This window comes from Eulemur rufifrons, chromosome 17, assembly GCF_041146395.1.
Source record: "Eulemur rufifrons isolate Redbay chromosome 17, OSU_ERuf_1, whole genome shotgun sequence".
NCBI classification, from domain to species: Eukaryota; Metazoa; Chordata; class Mammalia; order Primates; family Lemuridae; genus Eulemur; species Eulemur rufifrons.
Window position 1 is genome coordinate 10,046,508 of NC_090999.1, and position 17,692 is coordinate 10,064,199.

Here is a 17,692-nt window from a genome sequence, read left to right on the forward strand (position 1 = left end):
TTTTTAGGGGTATGTTTCAAAATGGTCTATTTGGATGGCTATTTTGGGGAAATCAAGCATGTCACTGAACATTTTCATTTCTTTGTTTTACTTCCAGACTGAGCAAGAGTGACACTTCAGTCCACTTTTTTAAAAAAGTCTAAGAATTATCCAGACATCTCCTAGCATGTAGACTTTTATATATACATATACATATATAAACATATACACACACTCCCTTGTTAGAAACATGGGGTTTTTATATATTTTTTAAATATGGAGATATAAATTTGTACATGTCTTTTTTCTTACCTCTTCATTAAAGAGATTAAGGTCAATTTAAATACAGATTAAACCCTTCAAAATGTTGATTATCAGTGAGTAAGTGTTATAACAGTTGCTTAGAAAGAGACATAGGACTCCAGCTTTGGGGGTGGCTAGTGCTTTAATACTTGGCTCTTATTTTGTATGTCTGATCTGTTGCATCTGTTACATATACTGATATTTTGTGCAGTGCTAATGTTTGATAATTTCTTTTGATTAATAAAAAGGAACTTGAACATCTTACATGAAAGACTCAGCCAGTCTTGTTTCCATTTTTCTAGTGATCCCAGGCCGGTATTTTCCACAGAAATGAAATTCTCCCTGCTTTCTGAAGTCAGTAATGACCATTTTTAATTCTTTGATACTTCTCCCCAGGGCTATGAGGAGGTTTCTCAGAGATTCACCTCCATAAGGCGAGTCCGTGGTGATAATTACTGTGCACTAAGGGCCACACTGTTCCAGGCCATGAGCCAGGCAACGGAGCTGCCCCACTGGCTGCAGGACCCGGAGCTCACGCTGGTACGCTGCTGCTGCAGGTTTGAGTCTGCGATGTTTAAAATAGTTTTTGTGAGAACACTTCCGTTTTCTGCCCATGGTACCTGCTGATACTATCTGCAGTATGACGTCAGCATGTGGGTTTATTCAATTTGTGTGGCTGGGATGATTTCACATAGTAAAGTGACCAAAAATAATTCGTATTTCCCAGAAGAGAAAAATGGTAAAATTTTTTGTAAAACAATTCACCTGAATTAGCGAGCAGATGTTTTGAGTTTGTAAAAAGCACTTAGGAACAGTTTGATTTCAATTTTGGTATTAAATATATTAAGTAGGCAGTATATTTTACTGTTTGAGAACCTACCAGGGTTTTAGGATAGTCATTTCTTCAGTTTTAACTACAATTCAAGAAATTAGTACCCTCTGCAAAGTGTGAACATTGGCTTATTAGGCGGCTGAACAGCAACACTAGAAGAGAGATGATTAACGTCACGAGGAGAGAGGCTTCCTGGGGAAGCGAGGGGGCTCTTCCAGGGTTGGCCCTCTTTAGTGTTTGAACCTGCCGTCTGCCACCTGGTAGAGATGCACTGGGAAGTCATGTGTCTGAGTGTCCCGACACAGATAAAGTCATATACTAGGTTGGATGAGAGAATATCCTGGAAGATTTTGGTGGCGGGACTGATTGATCAGAAATGACAGTTTGACATTAGTTGGAAGAAAATTGAAAGTCTTGTGCTTAAATTAGAAAAAACCCCAAACCCAGGAGTGTTTGCTGTTGGAGATCTGCCTAACAGTAATTTATGAAAGGAAGAAAAAGATGTCAGAGGTTTAATTGATTACAAGTTGCAGGCTCCCCGCTGTGAGCCTGCATGGACTGTAATGGCAGCAGTAACAAAGCCCTGGCTGCATTTTAAAAGGAACGCTTCGGAGAATCGGACATGGCAGCCCTTCCTTGAACTGGGCTGGTCAGAGCCCACCTTGAGGACGGAGTTGCACTCTGTGCCTGTATCCTCGTTAGCAGATGGGAGTGCGACCAAGAGGTTTCATCTCATTCTGGGTGCATTTGGAGGACCTGGGGTATTTGCCTTGAGTAAAGTCTATTAGAGAAAACTTGTTGGCTGAACTAGTTAGAGGCCTTGTAGGTGGACAAGGGATCACCTGCTCCAGAGAGCAAAACCAAGACTGGTGAGTGGAGGATACTGCTTGTCTGTTGCATAATAATTTTATAAACCAGTATAAAATCGGTACACCTGTATCAACTGTCAAAATGGCATCTGGAGCTAGGCGCAGTGGCACACACTTGTAGTCCCGGCAACTTGGGAGACAGAGGCAGGAGAATCTCTTGAGTCCAGGAGTACAACCTGAGCAACATAGCAAGACCCTATCTCTTAAAAAAGAATCTAGGAACGATATTTTCTTCTAAGCAAAGATGTATGTCATCTTAAGCAGATTTTTCAGTATTAGCTTCTTGCTTTCTTATAGGGGCAAAAGAAATTGATACACTAGACTTTTTTCTCTTTGCAAATGATGTCATTTATTAATAGTAAAATAGTTCCAAATTGTTGGTCAGTTGACAAAAGCATGCCTGTGGATAGAGATAAGACCCCGCTAGAAAAACAAACAGTGATTTCACTGTCTTTGCTTTGTTTTAAGTTCTGTACTTGACAACCATAGTTTAATTTCTGGATTGTGACATAAGATCCTGATCAATTTTAGGCTAAGTTTTCCTTTTGAGTCTTTACCTTTAAGGAGCTATTTAGATTTATGGACTTAATTGACATTGAATTTGAATTTTTATACTTTTTGAGAAAGTCTGGTGCAAATAGTGTCCCAAGTAATTAAAAATATAAAATATGCCCTAAAAAAAAGTATAATGTCTCTTTTCTTTTGCTAAAAGGATACATTTGGATAACATCATCTGCCAAAGTAAAAATAGTCTAGGTAGATTGTGTTCAGTCTCTTATCAGTATTATTAATAGAATATGTTACATGTGTGAGTGGTGGGGTTTTAAGGTGTTTTTTCTGACTTAATTTGTGTAATGTGAAAATAGTTTTTAAATTCTCAAGTGTACTTTCCAGTTTCTTCCCTTTTTTATGTGTCTCAGCCAGTATATTTTTCTCTTGGGAGTACAATCTAATTAGTTGGTCACAGTGGTATTGTTTTTGTCATCTAACTTTTATTGAATGTCAAGAGGCCTGTGTCAAAGGAAAAAAACACATCGTACCTGCCTGTGAGTTTAGTATTTACATTTATTAAACTTTGGTTCTTCTAAATATCAACTGAAGAAATGACTTTGTTCTTTTCTTGCTGTCATCAAGCTAGAGGACTCATCCTTGTGTTGATGTTCCAGTCCCCAGCAATTTCACATGATTTGAACACTTTTGTGACACAGTCTGTTTTGTTGTATTGCTTCTGAAATGTGACCAGGTGACAGATTCAGCACATGCTTTGACTTCGAGGGGCCAGTGGAGGAGGGAAAGAGTTTACAAACTAGGTCTGGTTGTGCCAGATGCTTTTGAACCTCCTCCCAGGAGTCCTGCAGACCCTCCTGTGGGTGCCTTTCTATTCCTGATCTCACTCTGGCCCCCCTACCTGCCTTTTCCTAGGGAGGTTCACTCTGACAGGGTCTTCGTTGAATGAGCAGCTGTGTGTCTCAGCGTGACTGCAAAAGTCAAGGTTGGAACCATTAGTTAGTTGTTATTTGCTTCTATTTGCAGATTGAGAGATTGTTCTCTTAGAACACGATTTGGTTTCAGGATACTAAAGGGAAACAGGAGAGCTAAACTAGCGACCCTCCCCTTCATTTGGGCTTAGTAGAAGAGACCCTAGGCTTCCTTTGTGACGGTGCCCACTTCTCTGGCCTGCTCTGTTCCCTGCCTATGAGGTGAACTTTGTCCTTACTGTCCCCCCTCACAGTTCACCCACCCCCTCATCTCCTGTCATCCTGCCTGGGCTTCCTGTTGTTGTTTCTGTGTCTGTCCAGATCCCAATCTCTGTGTTTGACTGCCATCTGGTCATCTGACCCTGACTCCAACCACAGAGATGGCTTTGTCTGGCTATTCTTAAACTTGGGACACCATCTTGGTCCCTGAGAAGAGGTGTCGTTTAGAGCAGAAGTCCCTTGGTTTCCATGTTCACTAAGTTTTAGAATGTCTCTGAACAGGTGGGACAGTGATAACATTTGCTTAGAGTGGGATAGACTGTATAATCGGAGCTCTTTTTTATGAGTAGTTTGGGGGAATGACACATTTTTGTTACTTGCTATCTTTATTGTGATGTCAAGAATTACACACATTTGCTGGAGAATTTTATAGTTCGGTCACAAATGAAATGACACCTAAGCTAATTATCTACTCTATTCCTAAAATCACTGTTTCTTGTTTAAATCTTGTTTCTTGCTTAAATCTCACTTATTCTAATAGAAGTCTGGTCTCTGTGCTTAGTAGAAAAGAATGGCTATTTACAAGTATTCCATGTGTTAAGACCTCTGAAAGCACTTAAGGTTATATTCACTTTTTTCTTCTGAATGAGTAATTCCAACTCCATTATTCTTTCCTACTAGTTTCTTTTTCATGCGTTATTGTTTTGGGCTTTCTCTAGGTAGGATTTCCACGGTGGAAGTACACAACCCTGAACTGGATCACTCTAGCAACAGTTTGACCAATGTGTGAAACGCATAGGAAACTCTCTGTGTAGTTAGATTTTTGGGGTCTCCAGAGTAATTCAGTCAAGTATTGTGCCTGATTTTTAGATAACTGTGTAATGTCATACGATGCTCAGCTGGTCTTCTGGGCTTCCCTTCACCTCATCTGTGTAGTGCTAGTATTCTCTGCTCAATTGTATTAATAGTTCTTTGTGCCCAGATGTAATTTCAGCCTGTTGCCACTTGAGGGCGTGTTAGGTTCTGGTGATAAATGTGAGACTGAATTGAGAGTTTTTGCAGCAGAGCTGCCCATATGTGGCCGAAATACAGGACAGTGTGGGCACAGAGCTGGGCTGGTGCAGCTCTTAGGTGGGTGGTCGTTTGTCATCCCAATAAGATGTGGACGTGACCGCTCCTCCCCTTAGTGGGTGATGTAGATTGCCATTGCTGTGTAACATTGAAGAGTAATTTACATCCCTCTTGTGTGATTCTGTGTTTTGTAGAAAAGAAAACACCCCAGTTTCACACAATTGCTGTAGATTGAGAAGGTACAACGGAAATAACCATTCAGGAAAGAGTCTTTTGTGTCTTAGATCCCAATAGAACCGAACATATGGCCTCATTTAAAACTGTATTTATAACTGCTAAACAAGTTCGGGTTCGTCGTAGGATGCTATAGGATTTAATTATTCTTTAATGATCTTTTGACTTGGAGGTGAATTTTTTTGCTTTCTAAATTTTGTAACAGTGCAGTGACATGCCTGTGCCCAGCCTCATTATATGATTTTTCTCCTGACACACCCAGGACTGTTGGGAGAGTCTGACTCTTCCCATGCTGTCATCAGTCAAGTTGTGTCTCAGCTTGCCTTTTGTGCTACAGATTCTGTGGATAATTAGGGGGAAACAAAATAACAAATACTCCAAGGGGAAAAAAAAGGAAAGCAGAAATGTAGTGTTCAGCTGTCCCTTCTTTCATGAGCTATGCGTGTAGTCACAGCTCCCTTCACCCCTCTCTGCTGCTGCTGCTGCTTGGTTTTATTTTTTATCGTACAATGTTGATTGGGCATTAAACTAGGGAAATATTGTTTCTTTGAATGTTAAATCTTGGAGTATATGTGTTAATATTGTTTAACAAAAGATCTCTTTTCTTCCTTTTTTAGTGGCTTTTTAAAATATCTGATATTAGATTTTGTTTTCCTAATCAGGGAAGGAGCAGGTTTGACTTTACCCTGTACCATCTCACGTGGCTGGAAGTACCTTCCTGAGCCACGTGTTAGGTAGTGGTGGGGAGATGATGGTGGTTGGTGTGAGGACACACTGTGGCCATGGCCTCACCTCATCTGTACTTCGCTATGGAATGTCCCTGGCTGTGGTTGGAGTCCCACAGGGTAGATTGTGCCTTTGTATCTGAGCCAACAGCACCATTTCGTCCAGCGGCCCTCTGAAGGCGGGTAGTACTTTCTAAGTTCCTAACTTCCAGATTTAGGTCCTCCATCCTAAACCCACATGACAGATTTGCAGGAATTAATTCTGGAAACAGAGGTAGGTTTTATAGGCTTTGTGATTTCTTATAGCTTGGATCATGTGATGGATTTCTTGGAATGTTAACACCTCTTTATCTATTTGTTTCTTGATGTTCTAGTTACCAGAAAAACTCATAAGCAAATACAGCTGGATCAAGCAATGGAAACTTGGACTGAAATTTGTTGGGAACAGTGAGGACCTGGTTGATATAATTACGAAGTCCCTCACTCTGCTAAGGAAGAAGGTTTGGAGCATGTAGTTTCCTGTCTCTGATAAAGTGTGAAGCTCTTGTTCCTGATTGCCCTGGCAGACCAGCTCTTAGTCTTCACCTTGTGGTTATCAAACACTCTAGGCTGATTTTTAGGCAAATTGATTTTAAATGAACACAGAGTCCTCCCGTGAGGTCTTTGGAAAAATGGAGACATATCAGCATTACATATTCTTGGAGGAGATGCTGTAGACTAGTGTATCAGATAATGAAATGTTTAACTTCTTAAAAGGAAACCTTAACAAATGTAGTCTTTGTTCTAAGTCATATTAATAAGTTTCAGGAATGTCATTTAGTCCATATTTCTTACAGTATTGTCAGTGATACTAATTCACATTTATTAAATTCTTCCCAATTATGCTTGTGTTTTAAGATTGTCTGTATTTATTAAACACTTATTTTCTTTCTCAGTGATTTTCTAGTTAGCAGATTCAGTAACCTGTCCTTTGAAAACTGTCCTGAGAGCTTCTTTGGAACAGAATTGTAGGGAGAACTTGGTCTGCCGATTCCTGTTGATTTGGTGTTTGAAATTCTGCATTTCTATGGCTTTCCACTGTCTCCTCTGTGCTGGGCATCCTGCTTGCACACTGGCCTGCACTGCCCTGTAGGGTGCTTGCTTTCAGCAGCTTGGATCCCTCCTCACCCTCCTCACTAACAACCCTGAGCCTGAGAACCCGAGAGCCTGTCCATTGCTCCAGGCTTTGTTGGGGGGGGGTGGGGGGAGTGTTGGGTAAGGAGGGGGCAGACATAAACTTTCAAGGTCCCTCATAGCACATACCCTAGGTAGTGATCTGTTTACTCAGATGTGATCTGATGCCCCATTAGGCCTTCAGCTCCATGAGGGACTGTGTCTTGTGCATTTTGTACCTCATGCCTAACAGCAAGCCTGGCACAAAATAGTCGTTTGGTAAATGCTTTATTGAGTGAATGAACTGAGGTCCCCGACTTCCTAGAACCTAGTTTTTACTTACAAAGATAAGAAATGTTTACTGGAAAATATACTGTCAAAGAAGAATAGAAGTTTTATCTTTCTTCTACTATAAAGAAATGGGATATTGGAGTACTACTCAGCTATAAGAAATAATGGTGATATAGCACCTCTTATATTTTCCTGGATAGAGCTGGAACGCATTCTACTAAGTGAAGTATCGCAAGAATGGAAAAATAAGCACCACATGTACTCACCATCAAATTGGTTTCACTGATCATCACCTAAGAGCACCTTTAGGAATAACATCTGTCGGGCAGATGTGGGGGGGGGATGGGTGTATACATACATAATGAGTGCGATGCGCACTGTCTAGGGGATGGACATGCTTGAAGCTCTGACTCGGGGGCGGGGAGGGTGGGGGGCAAGGGCAATATATGTAACCTAAACTTTTGTACCCCCATAATATGCTGAAATAAAAAAAAAAGGAAATGGGATAGAGAAGGGAAGAGGGATTCTGTGCTTGTTACCTGCTGGAATGGACTGCAGGACTTGGTGTTGCCTAGTCCAAGTTAGTGGAAGGCTGAGGGCAGGGCCCTACCCCTGTGAGCGTGAATGGGAAGGCTCTTCCACTCAGCCACAGTTTCCAGTTTCCTTTTCATCTTTCTTTAAGGTCTTGCAAAATTGTTATTTTTGCTTTATTAGATATGTCTACTGTAATTAGACCCTCATTTTTGCAAATGTCTATGTGATGCCAATTTATAATAACATTAAAATTTTTCATTAGTAATGTGAGTCTGCATTACTAACACTTCTGTGCCAGGCTCTATACTGAAAGTTTTATGTGTTGCTTAATTCTCACAACTATGAAGATGGTGTTGCTGTGGTCATCTCCATTTTATAGATGAAGAAACTGAGGCCAGGAGGTCGGTTAAATGTGCTACAAAAGCCACCAGCTGCTTGGTGATTAGTCCTTGATTCCATCCCAACTGTTCCACCTCCAGAGCCTTGCTCTTGATTGACAACTTGGTCTACTTCTGGATGATACGAGATGTAGACAACATGCTCTAGCTTCCAACCCGAATATTGGAGAGAGTTCTGTGCAGTCATTACCATTAAAATTTACTCTTGGTTTTGAAATCTGTAATGGTGTTTAAGAGGGGCACTAGTTATTGGTTATTCATAAGGAGTGGTATTTATGTGGGCATCTCTGTTCTCATTCAGTGTTACTGAAAAGCACATGTATTCATAGGTTTTCTTGTTCATTTAAAGAGTTTGCCTATGTTCACTGAGTACCTAACACTCTGCTTTATTCTTAATCAGAGGTGAGTAAGAATTTCCTGAATGGATTTATTCATTTGGAGCTCATGTATATTTTTGAGGTTAGAGGAGCAAGTTTAGTAAACTAATATTGGGGAAACCTCACTCTCTTCTTTGCTTGTCTTTCATTTTGGAGGGTTGGCTTTGTGTTTCTGGGTACTAACATTCCTGTAAGCCCTGTGAGAGGTGGGGAATTATAGCTGCCCTTCACAGCTTCACACACAAGCCTCACACATGCCTGTTAGCTCTTCCGTAGGTATCTCTGATTGACTGCTTCAGTCTCATTGCCTGGGAAGTTAGGGGAGTCAAAATTTCCATTCCATGGCCCTAGTACTTCTCCTTATTGCATTGTACTTTTGTTTCAAATTAATGGAGGAAAAAGCTGAATAAGGAGTTTGTGTGATCTAAAGAGAATACCATTGTTTGCAAAACTTAGATGGAAACTTAGATGTTGTGAACATTGATATGTGACCCATGGTCACCTACTTTTGAAAACAACTTTGTGCTTATAGTATGGAAGTATGAAAAAAACAGGGATTTTTAGAAGAAAAATTCTAATTATTATGTAACTTTCTTATTGTAGTGGGCAGGCTTGGCTGAAATGAGAACTGCCGAAGCAAGGCAGATAGCTTGTGACGAACTGTTCACAAATGAAGAAGAGGAATATAGCCTCTATGAAGCTGTAAAATTTCTAATGCTAAACAGAGCCATTGAACTGTATGATGATAAAGAGAAAGGAAAGGAAGTACCATTTTTCTCTGTGCTTCTGTTTGCTCGGGACACATCGAATGACCCTGGACAGCTGTTGAGGAACCACCTAAACCAGGTGGGACATACTGGTGGCCTTGAACAGGTGAGTTGTACCTTTGGGAATATATTAACCCAAAATATAGCAGCTTTAATCATCAAACATCTCACAGCTTTTGTAGGTCAGGAATTTAGGAGCAGCCTAGATGGGTGGTTCTGGCTCAGAGTCTCATGAGGTTGCAGAGGTATGTTGTTCAGGTCTGCAGTCATCTGAAGGCTTGACCAGGGCTCGAGGATCTACTTCCCACATGGCCCACTCACGAAGCTGCAGGCAGGCAGGACTCAGTTCCTCATTGGTACTTAGTAGGAAGGTTCGGTTCCTTGCCACATGGCCCTCTCCATAGGGCTGCTTGAATGTCCTCACTACATGGCACCTGGTTTCTCTGAGTGATCCAAGCAGAGAGCAAGGAGGCAGCTACAGCATCTTTTATGATTTAATCTTGGAAGTCACACAGTGTCACACTGTATTCTATTTGCTAGAAGCAAGTCACTAAATCCATTCCACTCTCAAGAGAAGGGGATTTAGGCTCCACCTTTTCAAGTTAAGTGCCAGAGAATTGTGGACATACTTTACAATCAACTACCATTATCTCAGCTGGGGCTTTATTCTGCAGGGTGGTGGTTGGGATTAGTACCCGTGGCTTTACGAGGGTACAAATAAATGAAGCACTTGGAAGAGCCATTTGAAGGGTATTGTTTAATCTTGGCAGCTGTAGCTACATTAAAAATAGAAATGAAGTCACCTTAGCTAGTAGAGCCCACCTACTCTTGCATCTTTTGCAGATACTCTAAGTTTGGAGTTTTACAGAGACCAAGTGCAAGTATTGTCCCTGAGCCAATAGTTGAGTCACCATACCTTACACTATCTTTGGTGTGTTCATTTCCCTAAAAAGTCTCAATGAATTTTTTTTTAGTGGAATAGCCAACCACTAAAGTAGCATGAAGGCTGTCCATCAGTGTGCCAGCCTCCTACTTATACAACTGACTCTTGTGCCTGCCTTTTTCTGGAAAGGCCCAAGTGCCAGGACAGATACTGCAAGGAATATATAGCTGAGTTGGGTTTCACTCTGAACTATTGTGGATGGTGGAAGTCTATTCCTTTGTTATTCCCAGTGTGTAGGAAAGAGCAAAGACTAATAGTCACTGGTAGGTCAGGCAGGACTGATGATGGTTATTTAAAAAAATAATGATCTGTATGCATAATGTGGGTTACTTATGTCTCCTGAACCGTAGCAAATACCTTGCAGTAAAAAGCCTGGTAGAGCATGGTTTGCGTATTAGACTGAAGTTAGTCCTTTTTGAGACCCTACAAGGTCTGCTATATGGTGAGTCCATTCTTTTTTTTTTTTCTTTTTAGTAGCAGCTCTTTTGAAATATAATTTATGTATCGTATTAGTTCACCCTTTTAAAGCTTTGCAACCATCACTACAGTCTAATTTTAGACCATTTTAACACTCCCAAAAGAGCCCCCATGCCCATTAGCAGTCACTTTCCCTTCCCCCAGCCCTAGGCAGTCACTAATCTACTTTCTGTCTCTATGGATTTGCCTATTCTGGAAATTTCATGTAAAGGACATCCTATAGTATGTAGTCTTTTGTGGGTGGCTTCTTTTATTTAGCATAATGTTTTTAAGATTCATCCATATTGCAGCATGTATCAATAGTTCATTCCTTTTTATTGAAAAGTAATATCCCATTGTGTGGATATATCACATTTTACTCATCTGTTCTTCAGTTTGATGGGTATTTGCGTTATTTCCACTTTTTAGTTATTATGAATAAACTTGCTATGAATATTCATGTACAGTTTTTTTGTGTGTGGACATATGTTTTCAGTTCTCTTGGGTATATACCTAGGAGTAGACTTGCTAGGTCATGTGGTAGTTCTTTGTTTAACATTTTGAGGAACTGCCAAACTGTTCGAGCAGCTGTGCTATTTTGCATTCCCATCAGCTGTGTATCAGAGTCCCATTTCTCCACATCTTCACCAACACTTCTTACTGTCTTTTTTTATTGACGTGAAGTTCATATAACATAAAGTTAACCATTTTAAAGTACACAACTCAGTGGCATTTAGTACATTTACAATAAACCCCACGTGTATGAATTCATTCCCAAAACATTTTTGTTACCCCAAAACCCCGTACAGTCACTCCCCATTATTTTTGATTATAGCCATTCTTGTGGGTATGAAATGGTATCTCATTGTGGTTTTGATTTGCATTTCTCTAATGGCTTATGATGTTTATTAGCATCCCTTCATTTGCATATCTTCTTTGGAGAACTGTCTGTTAAACCTTTGCCCAGTATGTAAGCTGGTGGGTTTTTTTTTTTTTTTTAGTATTGAGTTGTAAGAGTTCTTTATATGTTTTGGATACAGGTCCCTCATCAGACATATGATCAATTCTTGATTATCTGATTAATATATAAAGGATTAGGAAAAAAGGTTGTGGCTTCGCCAATGTGCATTTTCTGGGATAATGGCGGGGAGCATGGTATTAAGCCACACCTTTCAGTATGGCCTCCCTCAGAACACCCATTTGCTCTTTTCTACCCAGGTTGAAATGTTCCTCCTTGCCTACGCGGTGCGCCACACCATCCAGGTGTACCGGCTCTCCAAGTACAACACCGAAGAGTTCATTACAATCTACCCCACCGACCCACCCAGGGACTGGCCAGTGGTCACCCTCATCGCCGAGGATGATCGGCACTATAACATCCCCGTCAGAGTGTGTGAGGAGACGAGTCTGTGAGAGACACGCGCCTGGACAGCCTCACGACATGACCAAGGTGCACAGGCAGCTCCTGGGCTTGGGCCTCAGGCCTGTGGGTCTCTAGGAATAATCTGTGAGAACTCTTGGGCCCCTGGAAGCCAAGTGGGACTGGGATGTTCTAAAGACTGGCTTTTGATAATAAGAATTAACCAAATCTCTTCTGTCTGTGATGCAGTATGTTTCATTGGGGGCCTTCAGAGGACACCTTTTGGAAGGTGCAAACTGTATCTTCTCCATAAGACAAATACTTTTGTATCAGAGGAGACTTATTTTGGAGAGGAATATGTTCTTTATATCTCAGATCAAAACTCTCTCTAATGGCAAACTGGCTTTTAATTTTTTAAGATGATAATTTTTTTTTTTTTTTTTTGTGGTAATGGGTTTCTGTAGTAATCTTCCTACGCAGTCTGTTTCAAGTGCTGTAATTCTGAGATGGATCTGTTAATGGCACAGCCATAACACCTTCCGATAGCCTCATCTTCTCCTCCTTATGGAGGAAGAGCAATGGTTTGGATTTATGTATTAATTAAGACTTTTTTAAGCAGATTGTCTTGCAGATTAAGAGTTGGGTCCAAAAGTGGGTTATTTCAAGGCATTTTTTGAAGGCTAGAGGAGCCGCGGTACAGTGTTGAGGGAACTTAGAACTTCTTGCTCCGAGTGACTGTGATAGGTCCAGTGTCCCGAGCATACTGGAGTCTGGGGCTTGGTGCAGGTGGCGCCTGTCGGCGTGGGTGAACACTGCCTGCACTTGCACTCTGGCGTCAGGAGCTGTTAATTATTCTGAAGTTCCATAGAGTAACGATTTTCTAGTCAGAACAGAGTTTATTCCACCGGTGTTTTTAGAGGAGGAAACCAAGGCCAAATGATCTCAGTCACTGATCCAGGTTTAGAGGTGGGGCTGAGCTGGAGCCCGGACTTCCTGTGCTCTTTTCATGCTGTTGGCGGGTGCATCCATTGCCAAGTGTACCTCACTCATCTGGTGCAGGGGGTGAGAAACAGCAAACTAAGATTTTTCAAGAGTAAGTTTAAGCAGAAGCATGTAATAAATATGGGAGTGGCCGGGCTGCATATGCCCTTGATTGGTGTGGAATCGAGGGAGGCCGCGTTCCTGGTCGTGAGCCATCGCCTGCTCAGCCCAAGCTGGGGTGGTGACTGGGGAGGTGGGGAAGGGGCGGCCCTGCTGCCTTAGGGCCTGAATTGTCCTCCAGGGGCGTGAACCAGAGACATCACCTGTTTGGATTCTATTGGCAGCACCTGGATTGGCTCAACATTGGTGGCAGTGTGTTTCTCTGAAGTACTGAGCTTTCTTTTATAATTAAAATCTTTATTTGGTCTAATTTAATGTAGTTTATAAGCTATCTAATCTGTTTTTGGGGGAGTGGCAAACTTTCTTTGAAAATGTAAGTTTTGCTTTTAATTAAAGATTAAATCTTAGTTAAGAAAACTCAGGACACACAAAACTATTCAGACTGTTACTTTAGTATTTTTCCCATTACCTCATGAGTAATATTCACTGCATTTTGCTAGATGTTAATTGATTAGAATGTTGGAATCAACTTCTGCTCTAAAGGTGTGTGAATGCATTAGAGAGGCTTTGTTTTTCACTGTGAAATGCAGTGGTGCCTTGAATAAGCAGGTACCTAGAAGCCAAATTAATAATGACTTCTTCTTGGCTTTGATGCTTCATTTTAGTATTTGTAACTGTACAACAGGAAATGCTTATCATTTTTGAACATTTTTAAAAATACAACTTGAAATGTTTAGATCACGTACATGGCAGTAGGGATCTGTGTCCCTCGTGTATATGGAATCTGATCATTGGTTCATATGCATTATTGAATTTTATTAATACTCATTTATATTTGCATTTTGAAAGTATCTAATCTTAGTGAACTTGAACTAGATTTTTGGTCAACTTAATTGTTTACATATTTTTTTCTTGATCCTATCTATGTATGATATTGTTAGAGTGTGCACAGGAATTATGGTCCTAACCACCACATTGGTAAAAATACAAAAGGGAGTGTTTATTTTATGTTGCTTTCTGTTCCAAGGCCTTGCCTCTCTGCTGTCAGACGATTGTCCAGTCTTAGTGGGATTATAACATCAGAAAAGCAAAGCTTTTCAAAGAAACAGTAGTACTTTATGAAATAGAAATGATTGGCCAATTTTATTTTTTTAGAAACAGGGGCTTGCTCTGTTGTCCAGGCTGGAACTCCTGGCCTCCAGCAATCCTCCCACCTCAGCCTCCCAAATAGCTAGGACTATAGGTGCACACCACCACACCTGGATAATTTTTTTTTTTCCTGTAGAGACAGGGTCTCACTATGTTGCCCTGGCTGGCAATTGGCCAACTTTGAAGATAACATTTCTTTGTTGCAATATGCAGCTTCAGTTGCCCAGAGTCTTAGTTCCATTTCTCATTCCTGGTCTTGAGCTGGTCAGGTGACATCAACAGGTTAGAAATTGAATTGAGATCAGAGTGGATTCAGGAGGATAATCCATTTAGAGGGATATAGTGTTCTAGAAGAAGGAAAGGTAGGTAGTAGGAACTACACTATGCTCACTTTCTGTCCCAGAATTTATTGCAAGAGTTCAGAGGTTTTGGACCCCATGGTATTGGCAGAAAAATTATCTTCTCCTTAAGCAGCCGTGATTTAAACCTGTGAGCTTATTTAAGGTACATATAAACCTAAAAGAATTTCCTTGTGTCATGTTCCATGGAATTAACATTAATGTTTTCCAGAACATTTTCAGAGTCCCCTCCTCACCTCCTGAGCTACTTCTGTATACACAGCATCAATTTATTTCACTGATACACATGAACAATGATGGCGGCTTTAGAGAATAAGAAGCCAGTAGTGTGTGTTCTCTAATATATGACTTGGGCACACAGGATTGAATCTGAAATGTTTGCAGTTCCTCTTCCTTAGAATAGGGTATATATGAAAATGTTTTAAATGCACAGAAGAGGATTAATCCTGTTTTCTTTATATAGCCATTTATACTTTTATTACACTATTATATATTCGGTTAATATCTAGTAAGATTTTTCTTTGACTAAGGAGGACATTGCCTTTGTATCCTTTTTTCCCCCCCTCCAATTTTAGAGCTTATCATAAAATCTCAGGCCACATGAATTGCTAACATATTTGTTGGAAGAAACATTTGCGGGTTTTTATGTGCTTGGCCTTTTCTTTGTGTGTGTAAGATGCTCTATGTTATCATCTTGTCCTCCTGATCGCCCGCCCCATGCCCTGAGGTGCTGTTTTGCCTAAGTTAGTAGTCTACTTTTTGAAGCTCTTCCAGTGACTGAGTTGCTGTGTCACCTTTAATGATATAGCACTCCTACCATCTCAGTGTATACATAGGACTTACATAGACTTCCTGGATGTGTCTTCTTTTGATGTTAAAATACAGTTTGATCATTTTCCTATCTCTTTTTTCTTAATGCTTTGTAGGTACTCCCCTTTGAAAGCCAGACAATACTTTCAGAAGCATAATCTATTGGGGAATCTTACTTGTGGGTGTGGGTATGCGTAAAAATAAATGCCTTTATGTAAGATCTATGACTACTTAAAAAAAAAAAAAAAAGAAAGGCCTCTGTGTATGTGGAGTGAATCTGAAATGTATGAAACACATAGAGTTCCCAAATAGTTTAGCAAAGGTAGGCACAATATCAAGTAATTTAAAAATGGCCCAAGAAACTATAAGAAGTGAACTGAAGAAGGAACTGATTTAGAATAAATTTTAAAATGCCCTTTAAAAACAAAACAGATGCCAGACAGACCTTCTGTGCTTAAGTTAGAAAAGGATAAAAATCTGAATAAATAGAAGGACTTATGTGCATGTATTCTGCAAATTGCTATTTGTAAAATCTAAGTCCCCTATTTAACAGAAGTATACTATTTAATGCTCAACTATTTGGGGAAACCTCGTTTGTGATGTCTTCTAAGGGGGTGGAGAAACCAGGGTAGCCAATGCTGAGTTAAGCAGTGGCTTAGTGAATGTGTGAGTAAAGACATAGGCAACTGATTGTTAATGTTCTTGTAATTCATTTTATACCTTAGAGCCATGAAAAGCACAAAACTAAACTGGTTTGGCTGCCTGCTCCCCTTGGCTTTTCTGGAATTCAGTAGCAGTAGGGGTGAGGTGGGCTTGGCCACGACCAGGAAGGGAGTGTGTGTGTGTGTGTGTGTGTGTGTGCGCGTGTGTGTGCCCACATGTGCGCAAGCGTACACATGCACGTGTGTTGGTCTGCAGTTACAGCATGCCTTTCTTTATGAGCACATGGCCCCGAAACTTGGGATCCAGCAATATTCTGGGATGGTGGAGGCAAGCTGTCCCATGTGAGTGCATTTTTTTCCACAGTAAACTGAAATTTATTACTGGGAATGGTGGAGTGGGCTAGTATGTATAATTAAAATATATAGGGTGGCCATTAAGTCTAGAAACATTAATTATATTGAAATGTCATACCAATCAATTTATGATGTATGTCTGTTTCTAGACTTTATGGCCACCTATTTATTTAAGCATTTTGAATGCTCATTAATAGCATTCAATAGCATTAATGGAAGAAGACACTGATCGGTATTTTGCCTCAGTTAATCTCGTTGATTTCTTAATTAGAAGTTTGGATCAGAAATGAAGTTGCCAAAACATGGGTCAATACGAGGAAGGGACAGTGGGGCTCAGAATATCCACAGTCTTGGCAGCAGTTTTCCCAGTAACCAGAAGTGGTTGAGCTTAATTCTGAACTTCAAAATAATTTTTGTACTTAATTTTAGGAGCTTTCATTTATACGTTGAAAAATGCCTTTATCTGTATTCACATAAATGGTGCTAAAAATGTGATACGCCTCCTAGGAACTTCTGCAGTCCACAGTAATGTTGGTTACTTCTGAATATGGGAACAAAGCCAAAATGAATGTACTTAATAAGCCTCCTTCTCATTTCCATTGTTTTTATAAAAGTTTTTTTGGTATTGTTACCTGCATTTCAGCAACTTTAACTTTTTCTATTATGAATTTGGAGAGGATAACAGCCCAATTTGAGAACTTCTGTCAGTTGTGATAGTGTTTTTCTTCCCTGGGGGGTAGCACACTGTGTAAATCTAGCTGGCTCATCTTGGCTTGTTTAGCAGTGTCTCCTCTGTTTACACTGTAAGATGTACAGCATGTGTCACAAATTTTGCTCGCTCTGAAAAACATGCCCCTGGGTCTCTGGGCAGTTTGGGGCCTTGCTTCCCACCTGCAGACGCAGCCAGACAACTGGCTCATGGGGCGGGTGTTTCCTCTGTCACTTGTTGAGTCTCTCATCTTCACTGTCAGAGGCTGAACTAACTCTGGGACTATGCTGTTGACCCCCTTTTGCAAATCCAGCCACTGAGGATTATAAAAATAAATAACTAAAAATAAACTTAGAAGATAAAACCCAGAACCCTGGCTGTGTTGCTGTGGTTAAATGCCTGATTTGAGGACTTTGGCACATGGCGGTCCAGTGCTCTACCTTTCCAGCACCCCCAGGGTGGGCCTGTGATGTCCAGGTGGCCGACTCTTGACCCTGCCCACCGTGAGCAGAGAAGTCAAGGGTTTGGGGAGGTGGTATGGGCAGTGCTGAAGAGCTAGA

The 17,692-nt window shown here is 40.7% G+C and overlaps 1 protein-coding gene across 1 annotated transcript in view; it reads left to right on the plus strand.

The window, feature by feature from the left end:
* Window positions 1–14,819, plus strand: part of OTULIN (OTU deubiquitinase with linear linkage specificity) — a 32,396-nt gene extending 17,577 nt beyond the window's left edge. The window contains exons 4-7 of the mRNA XM_069492181.1: window positions 679–822; window positions 6,085–6,210; window positions 9,066–9,335; window positions 11,847–14,819. Coding sequence (XP_069348282.1) covers window positions 679–822; window positions 6,085–6,210; window positions 9,066–9,335; window positions 11,847–12,041 — 735 coding nt within the window. The 3' untranslated portion in view covers window positions 12,042–14,819. The remainder of the gene's footprint in view (window positions 1–678; window positions 823–6,084; window positions 6,211–9,065; window positions 9,336–11,846) is intronic.
* The last annotated feature ends 2,873 nt before the right edge of the window (window positions 14,820–17,692 follow it).